Source organism: Argentina silus (assembly GCF_951799395.1).
Source record: "Argentina silus genome assembly, chromosome: 10".
In the NCBI taxonomy this organism is placed as follows: Eukaryota; Metazoa; Chordata; class Actinopteri; order Argentiniformes; family Argentinidae; genus Argentina; species Argentina silus.
Window position 1 is genome coordinate 10,782,620 of NC_139664.1, and position 26,632 is coordinate 10,809,251.

A 26,632-nucleotide genomic window follows, 5' to 3' on the forward strand; every position below is an offset into this window, starting at 1 on the left:
CAATGGAATAATAATCAAATATTTACAAGACCGCATATGATTTAACTACAGTACATTATGTCAACCTTTAAGTTTACACTTTGAGCAAAAGGTTGCCTTAGCAAATGGATAATCATAACACCTAACATTTGTCTAGTGACCATGGCCTGGTTTCACACCCTTCCAAAATAAACAAACAGTTAAACTTCAAATAGTTTTTTTTTATGCCTGCATGCTGTATGGAATAGTATGTCCTTCCTGGTTCTGTTAACAATAATATTCATACAGTTTTGCATGTTGTGTGTAATGCATTGAACAAGGAAAATTGAAAAACTGTACAATTTTGGATCTTGACAGTCATTCTATGGTAAATATACTATAGTGCAATTCACACCACAGTATTGACAGAGATTCTCTGGCTGCACATTGGGATTTGATTTGGAAATATGAGGAAATTGTTCTGATAGAAGGAACTCACCTGCAGGTGTAGCCTACTGTAAATACCCTGGTCCCTTTAAAGTAGGCTACTAGCATGAAGAGTGACCAGGGAAAGTACGGATCTTTTTTTAAGATAAAAACCAACAGAGGACGCCATTTAGACTACGAGGGCTCTACTTTGCCAGAGCGCCTCCTGCACGCGCTACGCTGCGCTCACATTCATCCATCCACTGTGCTCTGTCAGTGTAGGCTTCTAGAGGCAAAGCGAGTGTCTGACCAGTCTCCTTCTCCGCGCGTTTGTTTGGAGAGAGCGTTGTTTCTGTATAGCAAAAGAACATAATACCGTATATGTGTATATTTCTAGCTTTCAATGCCTTTGGAGAAAGTTGGAGTTTACTCTTTCCTGCAAAACGGATACAATGTAACAATGTTGAGTCAATAATTGTGTTACTCATGACGGATTGCTGAAGAACTGTAATTAATCAAGGGAAAAGGGACGTAAAAATGGGGAAACTTCAATCAAAACATGGTAAGAAATGTAAAGTATACATATTTGTGTTTGAATATTCCAAACTCCTGCGCTCTTGATATAATGTTATTATAAATGGTAACGAATTTCTTCTGTATTTCCATGTGTTGCTGGGATCCAAAGCGTGTAAACGCAGAGAAAATCCTGAAGGTGAGAATAAACGTCTATTAGCCTATTTTTAAAAGCCCAATACCCCTGGGTTTAGCACTGGACAATAATCAGGATTTACTTATCTCACATGTTCATCATTTGTTCCCCTTTTCCAGGAGACAGTTTTGTTGTAAATGCTTTCCTCCGGAGAGGGATGGAGGAATGTGAAAGGTACAGCGCCTCGGATCACAAACTAAAAAACATTCAGGTAAAAAATGAATCATATATATTTTCCACCTTTTTTGCTTGTGTCTGCTTCGATGGAATATAATTCGCTGTATAATAATCAAAATATCGATAGTTGATGATTTGGCAAAAAAAACAGTGGTCAATGGTCTATGGTCTCTAGATGTCATGAAACCAGTAAATTCTAATTGCAAAGCTTCAAGTTCCTCTATTGCTGCCCCAAGAGGTAATATCATTCATCATTAAAATATGAATTGCCTACATTTATTATCATCATATGAAAACTTACTTAATCATTTGGACAATATAGAGGTAGTTTTAGCATGTTTTTGTTGTTTTTGTTTGTGTGTGTCTGTGTATGTGTTGACTTTAGTTTTGTAAAGCATGATCTACCAAACTAGTTGGTTAAGGTGGAGGTTTGCACTACTTAAGTACGCAAATTATACTGGGGTGTGGAGTGACAGTTCAAAGCTGTCAGGAGAATGGTGTTATATCTCACTCAACCTGCAAGCAGAAATGGTCTCCTCTCTACCACACTTACAGATAAACAGTTTGTGATTTCCTGTCAGCATGTACAGTATTCAAAGGCATTTGCAAAAACATGTTTATGATGTCTTTCAGAAGTTGGTGGGGTTGTTGTTGTTTCTGTCATTTCTGGTGGTTATTTCCCTGCATGCTGGATAGGTTATGCAGCCATGAGCCCTGTGGGGAAATTTGGCAATGCACCACACACACACGCACACACACACACACACACACACACACACACACACACACACACACACACACACACACACACACACACACACACACACACACACGCAGGCTACATGACATCAGAGGCAGGACTTTTGGGTGGAAAGGTAGTCGTCGCTCAGACTGGGGGATATAAAGGTTGCTCTTGCGGCTGCTGGCAGCATCACTAAGGGCTGTGTCTTATTCTCAATGCCTCCTATTATAGTCCAGCTCCCACCGGGCAGCCCTCTGTGGCATAACATTACATCACTTCAATTAGTGTGTCATGTTGAAGGGTGCGACAGCCGAGAGCCTTCAGACAGACGTTATGAGAGGTTCACACAGAGGTAGTTGACGTTCTGTAAGGTGGGTGGCTGTAATACTGCAGGAGTTATGTATTCTATCAGGGTTATTATCCACCCACTCATGGCAAATTAAAAGAGAACTTTCCTCTACTTCAGAGGAATTTTAGCTCACACTCCCCCAAGGGAAAACCACCAAAAGCTCAGGCTTGGATGTTATTAGTAGGGGGGTCCCGCTCTCGATTCAATCAAAGTCCTGGCCTTGATTTATTTTGCGTCAGTCACGGGGTATGTTAGAGCCTCATTCACACTCAGACCAGAACTGGATAAATATCGGTTTTAAGCTCATCTAGCCAAGGCTTGTTTTTCCTGTTTACTTTGAATTTGCTCTGTGTAGGGACTAGGTGAACTGGGTAGACAGGGTATAGTTAAACTGGACGTGACCATAGTTCTCTATAACAAACCTTTATATCAATATTTCATAAAAACTGGATTTCATTAGGCCTGGAAATAAAAATGTGGATAAATTCCATGTGAAGTTGCTGGTATTTGTGATATGTTATGGATCTCTACAGCAGCCTCATAAGAAAGGGAATACATTACCTGCTGAAATGTTTGATGACACTCTGCATCCCCTTTTAAATGTATATTTACATGTGCTGTAATAAGAATATGATCTCCCTAGGGTTCCCTTTCAAGCAGTATTATTCTACTTCAAATACGTAAGCGTTCACAAGGTTCTGTAGAATTTATTGGTGGAGTAGAGTGAAAATAATGATATTCTAAGGTTGGAGCCACACATTGTTTGCATTAGTGGAATTATATTTGATGGCTGTCGTCGTTCATTTTCCTTTTCATCTTGGTACAATAATTCATCTCCACCATCAGTGAGTGATGTATGATGCTGTTTCAAGCTATATGAGTTGGAATTTCTGACCATGTTTTCAGTGGTGGTGGTCAAACTTTTGTACAAACCAGGCCAAAACGGTTAAGGGGGAGAATTTAATGACTTGAGTGATGACAGAGTTTAATGACAGAGTGATGTTTCAAGTGTCTGAATCCCATTAAAGGCAAGCTTGGATTACTGACACACATCCTTCCCCTCTACCAGTTACTTCTACCTACCGATTCTATATTGCCAGTTATTTATTTTCTAGTCCTCACATCCATAGGATTGACCAGGCTGTTGAGTTATGGGGACAGGTAGAATGCCTATGATTCCATATTGGGAGAAGCTGCTTGGCCAAATGTGTTGTTTGGCTCTCCCCCTTCCCCCTCCCCATTGTCAGAGAGGCTAGGGGGAGTGGGATTCCTGAGCTGTCTGGCTTCGACTTCAAAGACCTGAGCTGGGAGTTATAAAAGGGCTCTGATATCACTGGAGCCACAGAGCCCTCACCCCTCTACCCCTGTAGTCCTCTATCCCTCTATCCTGGGGGATGGGGTGGTGGATGGAGGGCTGCAGGAGAGGGAGTTGAAGGGAATGTTGCCCAACCTTCATGACCCCATGTTTTTAAATGATCTTAGCTACAATTGTTATCCCTGTATCATGAAATGTTAATATTCAAAAACATAGATTCATGATTTTGATCAATCTCAAAATATTTAATAAATGCTAATGTATCCTTAAACAGTTAACAACCCATTCATTAAGGGTTTTTAATTGTACAGTGCATTCGGAAAGTATTCAGACCCCTTCACTTTTTCCATATTTTATTATGTTACAGCCTTATTCTAAAATGGATTAAATGAATTTTTTCCCTCATCAATCTACACACAATACCCCATAATGACAAACGAAAACTGAAATATCACATTTACATAAGTATTCAGACCCTTTGCTATGACACTCAAAATTGAGCTCAGGTGTATCCTGTTTCCATTGATCATCCTTGAGATGTATCTACTTGATTGGAGTCCACCTGTGGTAAATTCAATTGATTGGACATAATTTGGAATGGCACACACCTGTCTATATAAGGTCCCATAGTTGACAGTACATGTCAGAACAAAAACCAGGCCATGAGGTTGAAGGAATTGTCCGTAGACCTTCGAGACAGGATTGTGTTGAGGCACAGATCTGGGGAAGGGTACAACAACCCAAGAACACAATAGCCTCCATCATTCTTATATGGAAGAAGTTTGGAACCACAAAGATTCTTCCTAGAGCTGGCTGCCCGAGCTCCAGAGTTCCTCTGTGGAGATGGGCGAAACTTCCAGAAGGACTCTGCAGCACTCCAACAATCAGGCCTTTATGGTAGAGTGGCCAGACGGAAGCCACTCCTCAGTAAAAAGCACAAGACAGCCCACTTGGAGTTTGCCATTAGGCACCTAAAGGATTCTCTGGTCTGATGAAACCAAGATTGAACTCTTTGACCTGAATGCCAAGCATCACGGTTGGAAGAAACCAGGCACCGTTCATCACCTGGCCAATACCATCCCTACGATGAAGCATGGTGGTGGCAGCATCATGCTGTGGGGATGTTTTTCAGCAGCAGGTACTGGGAGACTAGTCAGGATCAAGGGAAATATGAACAGAGCAAAGTATAGAGAGATCCTTGATGAAAACCTGCTCCAGAGCGCTCAGGACCTCAGACTGGGGCGAAGGTTCACCTTCCAACAGGACAACGACCCTATGCACACAGCCAAGACAATGCAGAAGTGGCTTCAGGACAAGTCTCTGAATGTCCTTGAGTGGCCCAGCCAGAGCCCGGACTTGAACCTGATCGAACATCTCTGTAGAGACCTGAAAATAGCTGTGCATCAACGCTGCTCATCCAACCTGACAGAGCTTGAGAGGATCTGCAGAGAAGAACGGGAGAAACTCCCCAAATACAGGTGTGCCAAGCTTGTAACGTCATACCCAAGGAGACTTGAGGCTGTAATCGCTGCCAAAGGTGCTTCAACAAAGTACTGAGTAAAGGGTCTGAATACTTATGTAAATGTGATATTTCAATTTTTTATTTTTGATAAATTAGCAAACATTTCTAAAAACGTGTTTTGGCTTTGTCATTATGGAGTATTGTGTGTAGATTGATGAGGGAAAAATTAATTTAATCCATTTTAGAATAAGGCTGTAACATAACAAAATGTGGAAAAAGGGGTGTGAATACTTTCCGAATGCACTGTTACATAAACACACTGCTAATTATTGATTTTGTTGTACATGTCAAGATCCTAGCTGGCACCCTGCCCGGGAAACATAATCCTATCCCTCTCAGGCATCAAGAAATGTGTGATTCAGTGAGATGAGTTGGCCTTAACTGTGAAAAAAAAGGAGATTTTGACACTTCGTTGCAGGTGTTCAAGACAAGTCATACCTGTCCAGGCACCTGGTTTTCTGCAGGAATATCACTAGAGGCAAGATCAAAGTGACGGCCAAATTTGAGAGCCAAATTGAGAGCAGTACAGTACAGTACAGTACTGTAGATTCCCCTTGACATGGACCCCCCCTCTGTAAGTGATGAGTATGGAAAGTGTTGCAGTTCTTCACAACCCTGTACTTATCCTGAGCTCTGTATATTCACCAGTGGGAAAGCTCTGTGAAGGGTTACTGTGCTTCACCTCTGGAAATATCAAGACCGGCTCATTTTGGCCTTTTTAGAAGCATGCTTGGATGCCCAAATAATGACAGGCTAATTCAACTTTTCAACACCGTCTTTGTCTCAAACTTCCCAGAGCCCAGCCCCATTAAGAGGGAGTGTGTCAACACTTTGAAGCCTGTAACAAAGACCATTATTACTCACCTTGAAGGGTTGTGAATGTCTCACTTAGGGGAGGATACAGTAAGGGATTACTTTCAATATTAAGGATGTGCCAAAAGCATTAAATACACAATAAGAACATACCAAGTTATCAAAATTGCTTGAGACCCTTTTATTCTGCCTTTGTGGTCAAGATTTTCAGTAATCATAGAGGATTGAGAGTTGGTTTTATCATTCATGATTGTATAAGCTTTACAACTACACAGGCACACACAGGTATTTTTCATTCAGAGATTTAGCCTCTGAATAAGCCTTTCCCTTTAAATGAAAATCGTTTTTTTTGACCATTTTGCTCAAGAAAGGGATGTTGTGTTTGGAACCTCTTGCATTGACCCTCAGGCATTTGCGTACATCTTATACTCAAAATGTTAATTTTGAGTTAGCAGTATTTGGTTTGGATATGTGGCAAGGATATCTGGGTAATTTAAAGGATGTGGCCCTCAATGACATTTTTTTTCTACTGGCACATTGCACCCAATCTGTCTCGATGCTTGTTCCCCCACATCGAGTTGAGCAAGTACATATGGTGATTGAGGATAATCATTGTTCTTGAGAACCATGGCTTGCACTTCAGGTATGTTTCAGGACTCATCATCCTAGCTTGAAGAAAATTCTCCTCACTATAACATTCCATAATTTTTGTCACACCACGCTTATGATTGTCTCCCTTGCCCCGCTGCCTATGAGAAAACGAAAACGTTTTTCCTTTGATGTGATATCAGTGAGAGTGCCAGGGTGGAGAGGATGCGAAAAAGGTGCGCTGCTATATGTATTGGTTTCTGAAGGGACTTGAAGGCATTTGGAGAGTTTGTGTTTTTTTCTCCCCCTCTTTTTTGAAATTGGCTTCACAAGAAGGCGAGCTGTGAGCCTTCATCTCTGAATGAAAAGCATGTGGCTGGCGTCCAGAACAGCGGGGTCTTTCAGCACGGCCCCAGCAGACATCTGTTCCTGGTTTGTACAGCAAAATCCTGGAGCAGGGAGAGGGGCTGTGGTGGGAAAGGGGGGAGGTGGCAGGCAGGGAGGAGGAGGAAAGACGGTGGAGGGTTGGGGTGTTTTTTCTTGGGGGAGATATTTGAGGGGGTTTGGAGGTAGAGAGGGGGAAGGGGAAGGAGAAGAATGGAAAGGCTCATCTGCTTCTTCAAAAGCATTATTGTTTGGGGGGGATAGGGGGGAGGAGGGAAGGGGGCAGGAGTTGACTTTATTGTTTCTTCTCCTTATGTAGACTTTGAACAACCCACAAAATGTGAAAATCAGACTGTCCTTTGGGAGGTTGTTCCGTGTTTTTCTCCCCATATGTCCAAAGTAAACATGAAGGTACTCTGTTAGTGCTAATTCAACACCTGTTAGGCGGGACACTTGAAAATGTCATTTCAGCTCGATTCCTTGGTATGCACAAGTGTAGGCTATGTATTTGCTCATCTTTATTGTCGGTGAGTCAGAAGAAGCTGTGACTATGTGTGTGTGTGTGTGTGTGTGTGTGTGCGGATGTATGTGTGTGTGTCCGGTGTATGTGTGTTTGTCGTGTGTGTGTGTGTGTGTGTGTGTGTGCGCATGCTTGTGCGGTGTGCATGTGAGAGAGAGTCTGTGTGTATGTGTGTTTTGTATGGCCTGTATTTCATGGAAAAAGACATTAGAACACTGCAGGCAGATTGAATGTTTATTTATCTGAGGATATTTATACTGTAGGAGGCCCTTTGAAGCTGTTTGCTCACTTTCAGCTAAATCCCCCTCTGAGCACTCATAGGGAGGGGAGTGAGTGAGGGCTCTGGGCACCAGGAGGAACAGAGGTGCCATCAGCCCTGCCTGCCTCACAATCCCACTAGATGACAGATACCTGTTCCCTTCATCTTGGCTCTTTTATCTGTGGACATGTGCAATGATGCTGCACTGCTTTAGAGTTCTCTCTGATTCACATCATTAGCCAACTGAACAACTTCTCTGACAATTTTGTCCCTGGAATTTCTATGAGAATTGTATTTACTGTTTGTTGTCTCTTCTAAATGTGACAGAATTCAGTTCCATCCCTGCTTTCAGGATAAAGCCAGACATGATTCTTATTTCTTATTGTATTCCTAATCCTCAATGTAAATCTAGGGATTCTTACTGTAGGCCTACAGTACTTACTTCAACACTTTTTGTAATGTACTTTTGTTCAATATCTGTTAATTCTTAAGTAATGACTTGTTATTGTGGCATTCAAATGTTGGTCAGTTTTTCATTCATGGTCCATGAATAACAATGCTTTCAGACAAAAATCTGAACATCGGGAGCCTCTACTCCTCTTGGTTTTCCCTCAATTGAAACCATCACTGATTCCCACGATAAAAACCCAGGCATGAGTGAGATCCTTGAACAGCTCCAGCAAACCAGGGAGACCTCACTTCCCCTGTCTGACTCCTACAGTGGAGTGGACCAGTGTAGTAGTGGTGGCTGGGTGGCTGGGTGGCTGCTTGGGGGCAGCCCCAGGGAGGGTTAACGCTGGTTTGGCCCTCTGGACTCTGACTGCTTGAGGAAAGAAAATACCTGGAGCCGGAGCCCAGTGCTTAGTGCTGACATTTTTGGCAAAGTCTGCTGAATCCAAGTCTGTGTTTGATCTTGTGCTTCTGCCAGCCAAGTAAAACACTGGGAGACTCAAAGGTTATTACATTTTAGTGTGTAAGGTATGTTTCCACATAAACCCCTGTTCCCTCGTAGAAAGCTTTAGTTCTTTTCCAAGTGGACTTCATTTCGCAAGCGTTAGAGCAGCCAAGGGAATATTTAATTTTTTCAGTTATTGGTGTTATTATATGCTGTCATTATAGCCATTCTTAATTGAATATATTGTGTAAATCAGTCATTTCAAGGTAATGTGTGTTGTTTGTTTGAACTTTGTGAAGGTGAAAAAAGTAAATGAAGCTTGACTCCCTTCCTTTTGATTTATTATGATTAAAAAATATATTTTCCTTATGTATTTTCGTTTTCAAACATTTGAGGAAATACTTTTTATTTCTTAATACCTTTTTCCTCTTTGCATGGGTAAAAGATGACATATAATAAGCAGAGTATAGTTGCATGTCTGTTTCAGTCTTTGTTTCTCTCTGAAACCAGCCTGTGGAAACTTGAAGTGGCTCTTTGCACAGGTCAGATCCCGACACATAAACATGACATATATTCCTCAATGTGCTGATGTAATGTGCATCTCTCCTAGCCAGGTAATATTACATTCAGTCTTGTGTTATCCTAATATGAAAAGCCCTGGGAGTTACTCCCCTGAATGCTTTAGAAACTTCATCCTCTCTCCACATTCCAGAGCTTGACGTCCCGCTAGGTTTGGAGCTGGGGAGCACAGACACCCTAAACCCGGGCTTCCTGTCTGCGCACAAAACAAACACAGGTCCAGGAAGCAGAGTGGAGGACAGTTAGAGCCGATGGCCTGGTTGTTACTCTTTGTTTTGATGCAATGCTGTTGAAGCCCTTTTGAAGACAGCAGGCAGTCCCACTGGGGCTGAAATACTACACCCCTCCTCAACAGAGCATTAACTATAGAGCAAGCATCCTACTTAGGCACCTATAATGGTTAAGGAATCACTTGAGTAGAGGGGTATTACAATGATTTTGGATTGAGAATTCTAAGATACAATTCATTGAGGGTTATAGCACAGGTTTATTTGATGGTGGAGGGAACTTGACGTAGAAAAATATGTTTTTGCATTAATATGTTGATGCACATTTCAGCAATTCTCCTCAGTATATTTCCTCAATAGATATCTCCTGTTTGAGCTCTCCTGTCTTTTCATTTACTCAATACTAGTATAAGATCATTCAAACAAAAACCAAACCCTCAGCCGCAGCAGAGTTCAGCGTCTTTCTCTCTACTCTGAGTTGAGACTCTCCCTCTTATGGACCCCAAGCTTGCACATGTGTAGGTATCGCTATTATTCAGCTCATAAAACACCATGGTCCCATCTGAAAGTGGTTAGCTGTTGAAACATACTGGCAGCTTCAAAGCCTGGAGCTGGGGTCTGCAGACAGAGTAGGCCTGGCCCTCCTCCTGCACATCACATTCCTCTCAGATGGGGAATAGCTGCTAACTCGCCTTTGTTACTCAAACCTGCTCCCCTCATCAAGAGTTAGGGAGTCTGACTCCAGATGGGCGTCCTCTAAAGTAAAGCTATTCCTGCTCTTTGTTTGAGTGACCTTAAGTGATTATTTCAGTGCTAATTCTTTTTGGTGATCTTTTGTCAATTACAGTGTAGTAGTAGAATCAAACAATTATATTGAGTCATTAAGTAGTTCTCTTCTTTGTGAAGAAAATGTATATTTCTGAGTATAATGTAAAGTGACATGTTGTCACATGTTTACGTTAATGTATAACTATGTCTTTTGTATTCTGTATACTTGACAAAAAGGGAGGGAGAGTATGAAAGAGTGCTGAAAGAGGCCACTGTTCTCGTTTCCTCTGAAGGCAACCCTCTTTTCTTTCCCCCCCATCAACTTCTTCCCTGAGCACGTCCACTTCAAAGGCTGACCTGGGCCTGTGTGCTGTGTAACATGTTTACCCAAAGGTTCATTTCAAATAAACAGCAGGTCTCCTTGAGCTGCCTGCCCTGTTACTGAGGCTCATTCAGAGAGACGCTAATATCTGCCCATGTGAGGCGCTTTAGATAAAGACCAGGCGCTCTCAAATGTGGATTTTATTTAAAGCTCCCTTAGAGCAGTAACCATTATAGCCATATAATCATGGCACCCAAATGGCTTGATACAAATTCGGAAAGTGTATTTGGACAGAAAATCTACTCACAGGCTTTGAGATATCAAACACAATGCCTACGATATTGATATTGGCCGCTTGAACGTACCGCCACTTGTAAGAACGTGTGCTGGCTGTGTTCATAAGTGCATGGACCCGAGACTGAGTGCTCTCTACTGAGAAACAGTGTATGCTCAGACAGGAAACCTCTCACATGTCTCGGGCAGCACCACTCAGCAGGACTCCCCCCTCCTCCCAGTGCTGGAGCAGCACCCACTCCTTCATGTTGATATGGGCCTGACTGATCCTATCTGCTCAAGAATGCCAGTGTATCACAACATCTGAACTTTTACCCCCGCTGCCATGCGCTCCACCTAGAGAACTCCTCCGTACTGGTGACACTCCATTATTTCATCACTTTCATGGTGTTATTACACATCATAGTGTTCCTGTTCATTCTACTCAGAAAACAGGCTCAACCCCTCTTACCACTTTTTTTTCTTCTTCTTTTTTTTTTTTTTATCACAGTGAGTGTTACACCAAGTGCTTTCAAGAGGGCTTTTACTGCTTGACTTAACCTGCACTCTCATTCTCTACCAACTGACACAGCACACCTCTATCAGACCAGCACCTGAGCTTAGAGGAGAAAACACCATACATAATAATGCAGTCTAAGTACGCAGTCAAAGTTCTAAAGGAACTCAGCCATGTTGCAGTGTACTTTCTCACAGCCCTGGTTTCCCGTAATTATCGCTCTGAAGGCAGCAGTTCTGTGTGTGTGTGTGTGTGTGTGTGTGTGTGTGTGTGTGTGTGTGTGTGTGTGTGTGTGTGTGTGTGTGTGTGTGTGTGTGTGTGTGTGTTCTCTGCTGCTGCTAGGCTGGGCTAGAGAAGGAGAAGGAGGAGGAGGAGGAGCCCAGCTGCCCTCTGCACCATTGCCTTTTGATCTCTGGTTGTGCTATGGATGAATTACGTTCCAGAATTTCACACTGGGGAACAGTGTTTCAGACACACACAGCTAGCCTCTCAGGTCACTGGGGTGCACACATGGCAGTCTCAGTCTGCAAGGCAGAACCACCACAGAGTCACAGACTCAAACTACGGCTTTTCCTCTCACTTGGACATCTATGCATTTTCCCTGCTAGAATGTGGCAAGATAACTTTGTAAAATCAATCTATGTCTTCCTGAACTAGTAATTTTTGCCTTGTGAACAACATACGAATGTGAATGAATGATGAATTAGTGACGTGATAGTATATCAGTGATTGCAGGAACATGTAATTGTGAACATATACAGTAAAGGACATTACAGCATTTTTATTGATAATCCATATCCATCATTTTCAGCATAGGCTCTGTAATAGTTCCTCTTTATCTCATCTGTCCATTTTCGCATCTCTTCATTGCCCTTTTTCTCATGGGAAGTTCTGTAACCTTTACCAGAGGATTCGGCCCAGCGGCTAGTTGGCACGGGTCCATTTGACATATTCAGCCTTCCTTTACATCGTCTCAGGAACCTTGAGCCTCTTCCACTTCCTGTGCCCAGGGGAGTATGTTTAGGAATACCCAGGAAGAAGGTCTGTATTGACCCTGAGATGACCCCCTGTCCAGTTTCAGGCCTGTGAGGAACTTCACAGCTTGGAATTAAGCCTGTTCTTGCACCAGTGTCAAGAATGCTCGCGGTCTGGGAGGCTGGCAGTCTCCATAGCCCAGAAAAGACAGCAGGAACAGACATACAGAGAGAGAGAGAGAGAGAGAGAGAGAGAGAGAGAGAGAGAGAGAGAAAGAGAAAGATACAGATACAGACAGAGCTATCACTCTCTATCACCTCCCTTCATGTCAATATTCAGATAACGTTTGTTTTTATATCGATGCATTTTTATGGTGCCCAACCCAAAATGTCTTGGCTTCATTATGCAAAAAAAAAAAGATTTCTTCGGGAGCTGACGCTGGATATGTAAAATGGACCCGTGCCAACTAGCCGCTGGGCCGAATCCTCTGGTAAAGGTTACAGAACTTCCCATGAGAAAAAGAGCAATGAAGAGATGTAAAAATGGACAGATGAGATAAAGAGGGAACTATTAGAGAGGCTATGCTGAAAATGATGGATATGAGTTATCAATAAAAATGCTGTAATGTCCTTTACTGTATATGTTCACAATTACATGTTCCTGCAATCACTGATATACTATCACGTCACTAATTCATCATTCATTCACATTCTTATGTTGTTCACACTGTGTTTTGGCTTTCTCTCTGTCTGCATAGTAAGACTTCCCCCAGGGCCAAATGTTAGGGTTAGGGTTAGTTGTACAGTGCAACACCAGTCCTCTTTCTATGTGCCCAGTGTGTATCCCAGATAGACTTGTTGTTGTGAGAGTTCATGCTACATTACTGGGTGATTTGTCATGGCCGTAACAGCTCCCCTTATCGTTGGCAGTCATGTGAATCTGTGCTACTCTGTGTGAGTCGTCCATAGGGAGCTGTAGTAGTAGTGGGCTGTGGAGGGACAGCCTGCTCTGACATGCCACTGCCCTGCCAAAACAGGCTGAGGGAGCTTGTGTCACAGTAGTACTGTACCTCCACCAGACGTTGGTGTATCGAAGATTTAGGCATGAATGTTCAGTAAGAGTGGAACTGGTTTGTCTCTACGGGAAAATGTGTCTGCATGTAAACTGTCTGAGATAAGTGGGACAGCATCATGTTGGATATCATGTGTAACAGTCAATGACATGCTGCTAATCCTTTCCACTAGCCGCCTCTGGTACAGCCTTCTCTCCCAACATGGTTTGTTTACATTTCTCAGTCACCCGGAGGAGCCCTGTAACGGCTGTAGCTCTGCCACCCTCCAACCACAGGAGGAGCCCCCATGAGTCGCTTGCGCTCATCCTCAAAGGCGTGACTGAAATCTGTTGTACTAAACAAAAGAGAGGGTGAAGCGGTTGAGAGATGGCTGTGGTAGTCTCCCAGGTGAGCACAATGACAACTGACGTCTCAACACCGAACAAAGGATGAGGAAACTGACACTTAACACATTTCAAAATATACCCAGACAACCCAGACTGATCAAATGCGTTGAAACGGTTTTCACCCCACAGTAGCTCAGCTTTGTTTATAGTGAGTATGAACAAAGAGGAAAGGTGTTCTGCGTGTGTTAGCTTGAATTGTAGCAGTTAGTCACTTGGATTGGGAACAGTAGTCTACATTAGCTATGGATGTTCACACTCTGCCCTAGAGTATATGTAGGTTAATCATAGCCATTGATCAGTTTCTAATCCTTCAGTGCTGGACGCTTGTTTTAGTGATTGTTTTATCTCACAGTGTTAAGAGGTGGGGTTGCAGGAGACCATAATGGGGTCCGTGTCCCAGCCACCTGACCCACAACCTGGCAGCATTCTGGGGTGCACTGTGTTGTTTAAAGGGGCTGTGGAATGTGGAACAAATCCCTTCAGCTTTATCGGCCTGGGCGTGCTCCCCATTGGCTGGGCTTAAGAGCCAGGGGCCTGCGCGGGAGCTTACAGAATTTCACATGGAGGCCAGAAACAGAGGAACATCCTGTTTGAGTCCAACCGCCTGTCCCACACTGGCTTTGATATGCCGTCGCCTAGTATTCTCTCTCTAGGCTCTCATGTTTGCCAGTGTGTGTGTGTGTCTAGCCATGTGTACTACAGTGTGTGTGTCCTCTGTCTGGCCCTGTGTAGCCTACATCTCGTGTTGTTACTCTACGTCTGAACATTGCACCCTACTAGTATATGACTGTTGAAACGATTCCAAAAAAATAAACGTGAAATGAACAAGTTAGTATTCTGCGCTCAAGAAAAAATAAAGCAGTCCGGTTTTGATGTCTGGCTCTGCAGGACGTCTGGAGAGATCACCTTGTAGGACTGCGTACGATCAGACATATCTATTTAATTGAATCTGTCAGAATAACCCATGTTGCTACATTTAGGTTTTGAAAAGAAGACTAATAAATGTTTGAGTGTACTTTAGTGCTTGGCATTGGTCATATAAAAGTTCACCAAGAGAGTATCATATAACAGAACTGGGTCCTGAGAACTGTTGGAATTAAACTGTGTACTGTACTGTGTATGGCAACCAGATTTATCGAAGATAACTGATAGAGAAAGCATGAAAACATCTGATCCAGATGTTATTCGGGGCCCTCTTCTTTGACAACTATGTATTTCATGTTCTGTGCCTGTTAAAATACAATAAGCATGCATTATAGAATATACTGTAGTAGCTAAAGAATGATTATGACCTCACACATCCATTCCACACCCTAAAACCTTTTATACTAAATGCCACCCTAATCGTTGGTATGAGACGTGACATATGAACCCAGGTTCATGTGTTCCCCACTGACAGCTGACAGCAAGGTAATACAGTATCTTACATCACGCTCCTGTCAAATCCTATTTTAATGAAGGGAGACTGATTACAGTACTGGTGACAGATGTAGGGTGGTCAGCCGGCGATACTAATCTTTGTTTATGATATCCAACAGGTCATAATCAAAATGAGTGGGAGATTAGGGATAGAGAGAGGAGGGGAGGGTGGGGGGGGGGGGGCGCAGGGAGTCTAGGAGATGTTCCCTCCTGATTGAGGGGCGCGGGGAACTTCAAACGGCTGGCCTGGGCACTCTGACGCAGACGGACGAGCAACGCTCATCTCTCCACACAGCTGTTGTTTCGCCGTGACCAAAGAGGCTTCTCCCTAGCACTTCATGTCCTGCCAAGAGAGAGGTTGTGCCTCTTGTTTGACCTCGGGGCGAGAAGTCTCGCTGCACTGTCAGGGCCATATCTGGGCCACTTGACCCTGGTCCAGATGGCAGGGTGGCATCACAGTCTTATCTCAGTGTCATTCATAGAGAGACAGTCATGGCAGAGAAATAGATAGACCGATAAACAAACCCAATTAATGGACAAAGCCAAATTCTCAGCTGCCCAGCTCAGGAGGAATTCTAAAGAGCAGAGATTATGATAGCCAAAGCTTTTGTTATCTTCATGAATGAAGATTAGTCACACATACCTGTACTTGTAATGTTTATTTATAGCCATATACAGAATGTATTATTCATACCAAGGCCCTTTTACACTTCTAATCACGTCATGTCTCTCTAAACGTTCTCTTGCTCTGGTGCTAACCCCTACACCAAACGTTACATCATTGAAACATGTTTTTATTATCTTGTGTTTGAAATGATGACTCCTCATGGTTGATACATGTTGATTTCAGACATTTGGGAAAGTAGTGATGTTGTGGAGCTGAGATCTCCCTCCAGTATCTTTTATATGTCTTTAAACCATTATAGTATCATTCCCTGGCTGTGGCCAATCTGGCCTGTTGGCTCATAGAACCATAATCATCCAGTCTTGGCCAATGCTAGCTCCATCTAGGCCAGAGGGGCTGATCAACCAGTGGGAGAGGGGCCTGCTGCTCAACCATCAACAGGAGATCAACGTGTTGTTTCTTTGTTGCAAGAGACAGAAGTTGTGCAACTCCCCCACACTCCCTTGGACTCCCTCCTTGTTCTTTGCTCTTTTTCTTTTCTTTCAACCACAACCTCTCTCTCTCTCTCTCTCCCCCCTCTCCCTCTCCCCTCAGCTTAAAATCTCACATCTGGTTTTGAGTCAAGGCCAGGTTGGTTTCTGCTCGAATTAAGGACTTTTGTTTCTCAATGGTTCCACTCCCTCACCAGTTTCATACTGTGGTAATGAGCACTATATTTGTTTATAAAATGGTGTTTCTTTCATCGGATTGATATTCCTCAGTCCTCATACCAGCACTGCTTTCAAAGTTGAAAAAACACAAAGCTGTTTCTCTCTCAAGGGTCATTGGGAGCAGGAACTGAGGGACAACGGTAGTCACCAAGCCTTTCCTGTGGTGCCTACTTGAGTGTCAGTTACAGGTGATCTTGTTTTTCTAGAAACTGTGTACATCTTAAAGAACCCCCACTTTGTGGATGTCACACAGTCTTTGTCAAGAAAACTGTCCCGAATCCAGTTTTTCCAAACAGTTGACAGAATATTGAAAATGAGATGTTGTTTACTACAGTAACTATGTCTCCTATGAAGCTACCTATACTACTAAGACATAGTACATCGTAAGTCAATCAACTATCCTGTCATGTTTTTCTATAATTCCTTTCTTGTGCTTGCACTTGGACACTGCCAACTTACACTCACACTTCCAAATAACCTCACCATACGTTTTGCCGAGGTAATGAAAGTAATGTCAACAAACATGATGTTAGCTTCCTCTGTTTTTGGAGTTGTTTTTTCCAAAATCAGATGTGCATATCGCTTGAAGAATAGACTAAAATCGTGTGTGTACTTATATTTAGGGGTTAGGGAGAGAGGGGGAAAAGAGAGAACAAAGATGTGCAGTGTTTTCCACGGGGAGGATGGGTGGTGGGCAGGCAGGCAGGCAGGCAGGCAGGCAGGCAGGCAGGCAGACAAGCAGGCAGGCAGGCAGGCAGGCAGTCAGGCAGACAAGCAGGCAGGCAGTCAGGCAGGCAGGCAGGCAGACAGGCAGGCAGGCAGGCAGGCAGGCAGACAAGCAGGCAGGCAGTCAGGCAGGCAGGCAGGCAGGCAGGCAGGCAGGCAGACAAGCAGGCAGGCAGGCAGGCAGGCAGGCAGGCAGGCAGGCAGACAAGCAGGCACAGAGGGCTGGAGGATGTCTGATGTCACCTGGTTGGGAGCTATGAAAGCTTCCCCTGGTTACCCTATCCCACATAAAAGTCTGGCAGCAGGCTGAGGCTTTAAAGAAGCTTGGCAGTGCTTCTGCATGAAGCAGGAACAAACACCTCGCTCTTTTCTCTGTCTCTAATGTCGAGAAGTCTCAGAGACATATCCTGTTTACGTGGAACAGTGTCAGCAGGCATATCCAATGCATTATTTTTTAAGACTTTGTGGAGATCTGATATCTCATTGTTAACACTGTACTGACATTTTTGGGGGGGAAATGCTAGTCCCAGACACTAGACACGTTTTTCCCTCAGAACTGATATGACACGGTACTGAATGAATAGAAAGGTCCCATTGAGATGGTTTTGTCTATTCCACAAACATTATCGAAAAGAGGGAAGTGTTTGTTCTAAATGTACAGACTACAGTTAGAGACTACAGACCAATTCCATGATCTGATAGTGAAGGAATGAGAGTGGCCCTGTGCCAGCTCACAGTTAATTAAACATGTGGCAGGCAGATTTTGGGCCGACACCGTGGGCGATGGGGATGCCATGTGTTAGACTTTAAACTGCAGACTGTGGTCAAACACAGGCTGCTCTCTCATTAGCTCCCTCCGTTGGACATAATGAGCAGGGAGGGAGGGAGGGAGGGAGGGAGGGCTGTCTTTTCTCCACCTTAAAGACTCCCAGGACACTTCAGAGACGTCATGTGTTCAAGGTTGCTTCCCCACACAGTAAGTCATCTCATGATGTCTGGACCTTAGTGGGATAATAGGATTTCCTCAGCCTTCATCGTGGTTCAGTTTCACGAAGGTGTCTTTGAATACTGAACTCTTGTCTTGAATTGTGAGGTATTTACCTACAGTACAGTGCATACCAGGATGAAATGAACTTTATCTGTCATCCCTAACATAGGCTTGTCTGGCTTGGCTGTGAACTCTCCCTTACTCGCCTTCATTAAGTGACTGAGGGACGCAGAGGAAAGATAAAAGCATGTAGGTTGGAGAGGAAACAACAACTAGGCTACAAAAACCATAAAAAAGATGGAAACATACTGTATAATGAATGTGTGTGTATGTGTGCGTGCGTGCGTGCGTATGTGTGTGTGTGTGTGTGTGTGTGTGTGTGTGTGTGTGTGTGTGTGTGTGTGTGTGTGTGTGTGTGTGCGTGCGTGTGTGTGTGTGTGTGTGTGTGTGTGTGTACGTGTGTGTGTATGTGTGTGTGTACGTGCTTTTTGCGAGTCCTGATTAAAGACAGCTGCTTGTTTGGGGCCCAGGGAGAGGTACCGGTTGCCTCCACCTCTCCCAGAAGTCTTCCAGAGTCTGTTAAAAACCTGCCTCTACCTCTCCCACTGAGCCTCCAGGGTTAGATAGTGTTGTAACCTGGAGCTACACTGTATGTCTGTTACAGGGGAGGCTGGTGGAGGTAGAAATCAGAGGATGGGCTCATTGTAATGCATGGAATGGAATAGGGAATGGTATCAAACACAATTGTTCTTGATACCATTCCTCATTCCATTCCATGCATTACAGTGAGCCCATCCTCCCTCCATCCTCCCTCCATCCTCCCCTGCTCTGTTATGTTTAGGAGCAAACCCATCCTCTTCTATCCTCTCCTCCTCTGCCGCACTCTCAGCTCTTATTTTCATCACTCCTCCTCTTACTCTTTTTTGTCCTCTCCTACCTTTCTGCCCTACTCTCCTTTCCTTTCCTGTTCTATTCTCCATCATCTCTTCATCTCTCTCCCCCTACCCTCGTCTCTCTCCTCCCTTACGCTCATACTTTCCTCCTGTCCACCCATCTCCACCTCTCTCTTTTAGCCTTTTCCTTCTCTTTTTCCCTCAGTTTTCTCCCAGTGTCTCCAATGGCCAATTTCCAGGGTGTCGTAGGCCTGACCCTGACACACACCAGCTCCCTCTCAGCAGTGAAGGTCAGGGCCAGATTACAGGCTGTGGGGTTTCATCCTCTGAAGTGAAGAATAATCATGGGCTCAGAGATAGGTAAATAGCACCATGGGGCCCTGGCACTGTCATTATGTAGAGAGGGACAGGAGGGAAAGGGGCTTGCTCACCTAAACGCATGCAGATGTGCAGATTCCAGTTGAGCTTAGGTTGTGTCAAAGGTACATGGAGTTCTTTCTTTCTTCTGGCATCTCTATTTTTGTCATGAGTTGCACTCCACTGTGGATCATTGATCAAATATGTTGACATTTCACTTCAAAGTAATTGTTGAACATTTTACAAGGTTGGGAATTACATTAATGAGTTAAAACATTTGTCATTTAAGATACTGCGGTTTAAGGCTTGTGCTGTAATTCATTTTCATTGTTTCCATAATGATGCAGTTGTAATTAAAAAAACAGTTGTTGTGCTGTGTGTGTGTGTGTGTGTGTGTGTGTGTGTGTGTGTGTGTGTGTGTGTGTGTGTGTGTGTGTGTGTGTGTGTGCGTGCATGGGATAGCAGAACTCTCAAATTTTCCCCCTATTCCTCCCCTTCCCCTTAAGCCCCTCTTCCTATAGTGCATGGCTTTGGAATTCTGTCTTTAATCAGTCCCATCCTACAGTATTCGCCTGGAACTTTCCATCCTGCAATTTTACTATTATTCTGAATAAACACACATTCTCATGTTCCAAAGCTCTCAAAAAATGTATATAATATTAACAGTTCATAAAGTGAACTAAATGTTCTCAATTGATAATCTAGAGAAACTGTAGCTGTTTATTCCCTATCAAATCAGTCCATTATGAAACCCAAAGCCCCCATCAAAAAACCCTCTCTCAATTCCCTATCAAGTAGAATAAGAACAAATAGGTTAGTCCTCTTCCTTGGAGCAGTCCAAGATGATGGAGTGCATTTGGCCTTTTTGATAGATGCAGGAGTCAGTTTGTGGGAGTTGGAGGGATCTTGAAAGCTTGGCAGTGACGGCGCTCACTCTGACCCAGACAGTGAAACACAATAAGCGTGCAGATGTTCAAAGTGTTTGGCTGTAGAGGAGCCTCCAGCCCTCTCCCTCTCATCTCCCAGCCTTCTCCAAGTAGGAAATGCTTCAGCTGGAATTGTTTGTTTTCTCTGCATCTGTGGTCAAAGAACTGTAGATTCACTTACATCTCTCTCTCTCTCTCTCTCTCTCTCTCTCTCTCTCTCTCTCTCTCTCTCTCCCCTCTCTCCTTCTCTCTCCTCCATCTCCCCCTATCCTAGGAATTTCCAAATGGTGCGCTGAAGGATGGACCATTCTTAGACCATCACTGTCCCCTAGAGGGTAGGTAGAAAAATACATGTATCATCATTCTCTGATTGGATTTGCATAGTAGCGTTCCTGGCATGCTTTCATCTCTAGACCACAATTTCAATGTATTTCTTGCACCCAGGCCAATTATGTGTCAAAGAAAATACATATTTGTACTGTATAACAGGAATTCCACTTGAACCCATGATGAAGTTCATGATGAAACTTGATTCCAATTCAAAGTACATTGTATTTAAAAAGCCTCTAAGTGTACTGGTGTGTGCTCCAGTGGTCCTTCCTCCAGAGAAGGCGGAGGGCTGTGAGAGCTACCTGCGCTACCTCCACTCAGACGAGGGAGAGCGGGAGCTACTGAGGGACGCCAGCAAAGCCTCAGCGAAGAAACGCATCAGTCTAGATGTAAGACACTTACATTCTTCCCACTTGTCTCATCCACTCTTTCAGTGTCATTGTCATGTATAGAGCTTCCTTTCATTGTTGATTCATGATTCTGTTACATCATGACTCTATTTAGAAACTCAGTGGAATAGAATTGTGTGGGTCTTTTCTTTGCTATATTTTATGTGCACACTTGCATGTTTTCAAGAATCTCTTGGATCCACTCTATAGTAATCAGTGTCAGTTACGTAAGCATAGGGGAGACATTGAGCCATAAAGGGCTGTTTTTCTCCCTGGAGTCCCTTCTCCTGTAAACGTAGTGCCTCTCGGAGTGCGAGCTCCCCTGCATGCCTACAGTCGGACCCGTACTCCAAACGTTTATTTTTCCAATTACAGTCATGTTACCAGATACCTCTGAATCAAAGTTACTGCCAAAAAGCTGTAACTGAGAATTGCGGTTAAAGTCTTTTTCCTGGAACAGGAATAAAGACAAGGGGTATAGTGGTAGGGCATTCCACCTCCCTTTTCTCCCTCTCTTCCACAACAGCAGGTAATGGTAGTTAAAGGGCTTTTGCTGAAATGTGATTCTTTTACTGATTTACACTCACCAAACACTTTATTAGGAACACCTGTACACCTTCTCATGGTGGAGGTGGTGTAATGGTGTGGGGAATGTTTTCTTGGCACACTTTGGGCCCGTTAATACCAATCAATCATTGCTGTATTGTTGCTGACCATGTGCATACCTTCATGGCCACAATTTACCCATCTTCTAATGGCTACTTCCAGCATGATAATGCACCATGTCACAAAGCAAAAGTCGTCTCAAACTGGTTTCATGAACATGACAATGAGGTCAGTGGCCTTCCCAGTCACCGGATCTGAATCCAATAGAACATGTTTGGGATGTGGTAGAACGGCAGATTCACAGCTTGAAAGTGCACCTGAAAAATCTGCAGGAATTGCGTGATGCAATCATGTCATCAGAATCTCAAAGGAATGTTTCCAACATCTTGTCGAATCACCACAAATAATTGAGGCTGTTTTGAGAGCAAAGGGAGGCCCTACCCAGTATTAGTATAGTGTTCCTTATAAAGTGCTCAGTGAGTGTATATTTTTGCTTTGAAAAGCAGTACTGGAAGGCAACTGTGGATTGAAGAAGTACTGCAGTGAGCAAATGGCTTTAGTTTGCTGCCCTCTGCTGTTCATGACGGTTACATTGTTTGTGCTGGCATAGGAGAAAAAAAGTAGCCAACTGTCACTGCAACACCCCAGTCCAGCCAAGATTAATAAATGCAACAACAAAATGAAAGTGTTGGAGATATTCAACCACTCTTGGGGGAGGAATGTATAGTAAATAATACAATTTGTGTTTCCATGCTGACAGGACCTGGAGTGTGATGTGTCAGTGGAGGAGGATAATCGTCAGGAGTGGATCTTCACCCTTTATGACTTTGACAACAGTGGCAAAGTTACTAAAGAGGTAAGGACTCTCATATATGTGTATATCAACAGGTCATTCTCCTCTGCAAACGATTTATCAGTACTTAAACCTATGTCTTTGTCTACTATAACATTATACCTTGTCTCTCACTTCTCCCTTCAAAGGTAATAACACTTGTTCATCCATTATTTCAGGACATGTCCAGTCTGATGCACACCATCTATGATGTGGTGGACGCGTCTGTCAATCACTCGTGTCACAGTAAAAGTAAGACCCTGCGTGTCAAACTGACCGTCACCCCGGAGCCCAAGGCTCGCAGGAGAGACACCAACACTGCAGGGGCAGGTAAGATATACAGAGTAATACCCCCACCCATTCTTCCACAGTCTGTGAACTCTTCAGCATGGATATTTGTATGGGATCTTAATCTAAAGCTGTTACGTGGTCTCTTCTCAGAAAGGGAGGCCAGTCGCTGTCACCAGGACGAGGGGCGATCGGCAGACAGACGGCTGTCCTCTCACATCAGGTCAGCACACACACCTCAGTATCAACTATACACTGCTGACTTTGACCCAAACACCCCAACAAGTAGTTCCCATGTGGCCTGTCACATCCTCTAACTGTGGCTGTGTCTCTGTGTCAGGGGCCAGAGCAGTGACCCTCCAGAGGGACAGCACTACTGTGTGGATGAGAACACTGAGAGGAGGAATCACTACCTGGACCTGGCCGGGATAGAGAACTACACATCCAGATTTGAAGGTTAATATCATCTCACTTTGTATGATGTATTTCAACGCAGTGTGTGTTGTTTTGAAACCATTCTGACAATTGCAATGTGTAGTAACAAACCATTACAATGTGTAGTAAAACATGGCAAACTGAATCGTAAGAGCATGAAGTACTATTGCACTGTAGTCAAATGTACTGTACTATATTACGATTTTCCCCAGACCTTTGACTTTACATATCTAAATTCACCTGTCTTCCAGGATCTACCCCTCTCCCGCCCCCTCAGGAGACCCACACACGGCACTCCCACTCCCAGTCCCAGAGTCGCTCACGCTCACAGGAGCCAGAGGCCCACGCCGCCCACCAGCGCCGCTCGCAGGTCATCGGTGAGAACTACGCCCCCACAGAGGCCCGGGGCAGGGGCACACAGTTCCTCAAATCCCCCAAAGGGACGTCCAAAGGCGGCGGAGGGAACAGCGGCGGCAAGTCCAGTAAATGTCACGGTGGCTACTACCCCCCACTGCAGACCATGCTGCACACTGGCAGCTCAGCAGGTCACGGGGCTCAGGATGTGTACCACCTCCCCCACCAGACCCATTCCTCCCAGCCCTCCGGCCACCATCAGCACCCCCTGCAACACAGCCACAGCAAACGGCTGCGGTCGAAAGCCAGGGAGGCCACGTCTCCATCTAAAACACCCCTGTCCCCTCACTCCCACCCCCAGCAGCAGCCCCCGCCTGCGCCCCCCGTCCTGCCAGGGCTGGAGAGGGAGCAGGCATCCGGCACTCCTGGCAGCCCTGGGTTTGTGGTGCCTCTGGTCCAGCGCCATGAGCACCACCATCATCATGAACACCATCATCACCACCACTACCACCATTATCACCAGACATGACCGCAGTCAGACCGCAGAGACTGAGACTGTAAAGTGTCAATCGTGCCAGTCTGAAGTACTCAACCTCCTCCTAAGGGAATATCTCCACTTCTGTCCAGGATTTAACCCCTCCACCATTTTGTCACCAGGCTGCCAGCTATCCTGAGATATCCTGAGATATCCTGAGCTATCCTGAGATATCCTGAGCTATCCTGAGATATCCTGAGATATCCTGAGATATCCTGAGATATCCTGAGATCAGACATACAGAACTGATGGATAATAAAGTGTGGCTCATGGGGATATTGGATTGTAGGGGTTTACTGAAGACATGGTGCAATTTTGAAAAGACGTTTGGCACAATTCTGAATTGAATGAATTTCCTGCTGGACTACTCTGCTAAATACACATTTCGAGAAAGGGATACCAATATGGTGCAGATCTACGTGGAGGCCATCCAATGTCACATCATTTCCTTCTTGATGTTGAAAATAGATTTGTTTGTTCCCAGAAGCTATGTCAGAGTGGGATGTGTGTTGTTTTGTGTGAGAGCTTTCCGAACCATGGATCTCAGGTGTAAGGTGCTGCTCCTTAGCTTTTCTCAAAAGGCTACTTCCTCTTGGAAACCTGCTGTGGACTGAAGGGTTTCCATACCAGGAGGAAAAATATGAAATCACCACTGCCAGTTTTAATGCAAAAATATCTCTCTATATGTATAAAAATCTATATATGTATACACATTTTACTGTATAATTATACTGTATATGCATATTTCTTCATGGATTATAATTATGCATATGATTTTTGTCTTTTATATATTTTAATAAACATATAGTTCATTCATATCGTTGAATTTCATTTGTTTTGGTCCGCAAACAAGAATAAATAGTTATACAATATTAGTACAGTGTCATGATGGTGCACTACTGCCACAGTGTGGTTACAAATATGACAAATACAACTTTGAAAGCACACACAGGCATGAAAAAAAAGCCTGTAGAAATTTAGGAAGTGGGATACAGGAGCGACACTATTTTCTTCCATCAGCTTGGAGTTGCAATTGACAGCTTGGAATTGCATCAGCTTGGAATTGCAATCTGAGGATCTTGAGGTCATATTCAACCTTTAATTGTCAACAACTATTATGCTGGATTTTAAGGATTTTCAATGACAATTTAAACGGAATATTTACTTGTCCTATTCAACTGACCTATTCTCATTATTTATCATTTGACATTGTACAAATTATAATATTATGAAGAATGAACTTTAATGTTCATTTCAGAAGTTTCATTGCAATCAATTCAGATCTTACTTCCTCACAATACGATACAATACAATTGAAATTCACTATCTTCTATCTCTATGTTTTCTCTTTGTGTGAGTAGAGATTAGCACTGAGATGAACGGTCACTAGTGATGTTTCATGACATGACACGACATCGTGATTACTGAGCACGCCATAGCGCAACTCCCGGGTGCGCACTGCGCCCGCTCTTCTCTGTCCTAGCCATCAAGGATTTGTGCAAGGGCCAAATAAGAACCCCGACTGTGACAAACAATGGCAGCTATGAAAGGAGAGGGGAGGGTCGGCTAAATGCAAATATATCCACTTTGTGCGGTTGAGAGAACCTCCTCCACCACTGATAACTGGCAATTTCCATCCTAAGTACGCTGGAAGTTGACTATAATAGCCTACACCTCAAGTTTGGCAACTAACCTCCGTTGGACCAACGTTATAGTTCAAAATAATAAGAAACCGAAATGCTTGAAAAAAGTGTTTTGTCTCCAACCAGCAAGCGTTGACCAATGTTGAGGAAGGACACTTGGTGACATCGAGTGAGACACTCGCAGTACAGGACGCAACATTGTGCACCTGCGTAAGAACAAAGTAAAGAGGTAAGAGATGGTCGTCGTAATTGACATTCCAACAGGTTGATCGATTTCATTTAGTAGAGTTGCGTGCAAAATCATTGTCAAAATCTTCATTTTCAATGGTTACATTTGAAGGACATATTTTGTAGTTTACTTTAGGATATTTGTTTAACATAACGTTGCCATTGATTTAAACCTTCGTTCTGCATTCTAGTGACTACACTACTCATTCCAAACATTTAATTTGAAGCGCATGAGTTTTTCTCCCAGTAATAACAATAATACAAGTTGAGACAACATAGAAACACTGTGCGGCTTCATTTAGTGCGCTAAGCCTTTCTCAAGAAAACGTGATTATCCTCAGCCCATCGATACGCAGGCTTTCATTCAAGACATGCATGAGAAAGGCTTTGCAACACAATAGATCAGTGGGAGCCTGTCTGCTTGTATAGGCATGGGGAAAGCGAGGAGGAATCTTTCTTGAATATTGATATTGTCAAGAGGGAAACAGTGTTTAGGCCTATGTGTGAATGATATACAGGAACATTCTCCTATGAATGACATGGAACACAACTCAAAGCACAAATTAATATAT

The 26,632-nt window shown here is 43.8% G+C and overlaps 1 protein-coding gene across 2 annotated transcripts; it reads left to right on the forward strand.

The window, feature by feature from the left end:
- The first annotated feature begins 697 nt into the window (after positions 1–697).
- Positions 698–24,999, forward strand: nkd2b (NKD inhibitor of WNT signaling pathway 2b). 2 transcript variants are annotated; one of them, XM_083679768.1, is made up of 10 exons: positions 698–946; positions 1,070–1,096; positions 1,213–1,304; positions 20,695–20,755; positions 21,012–21,139; positions 22,506–22,601; positions 22,757–22,907; positions 23,019–23,088; positions 23,206–23,321; positions 23,552–24,999. In XM_083679768.1, exons 1-10 carry the CDS (start codon positions 922–924, stop codon positions 24,181–24,183), a joined length of 1,398 nt encoding a protein of 465 aa, XP_083535894.1. In that variant the 5' UTR covers positions 698–921; the 3' UTR covers positions 24,184–24,999. The 2 variants fall into 2 exon arrangements, with proteins under 2 accessions (XP_083535894.1, XP_083535895.1); XM_083679769.1 differs by having other exon boundaries at positions 21,027–21,139.
- The last annotated feature ends 1,633 nt before the right edge of the window (positions 25,000–26,632 follow it).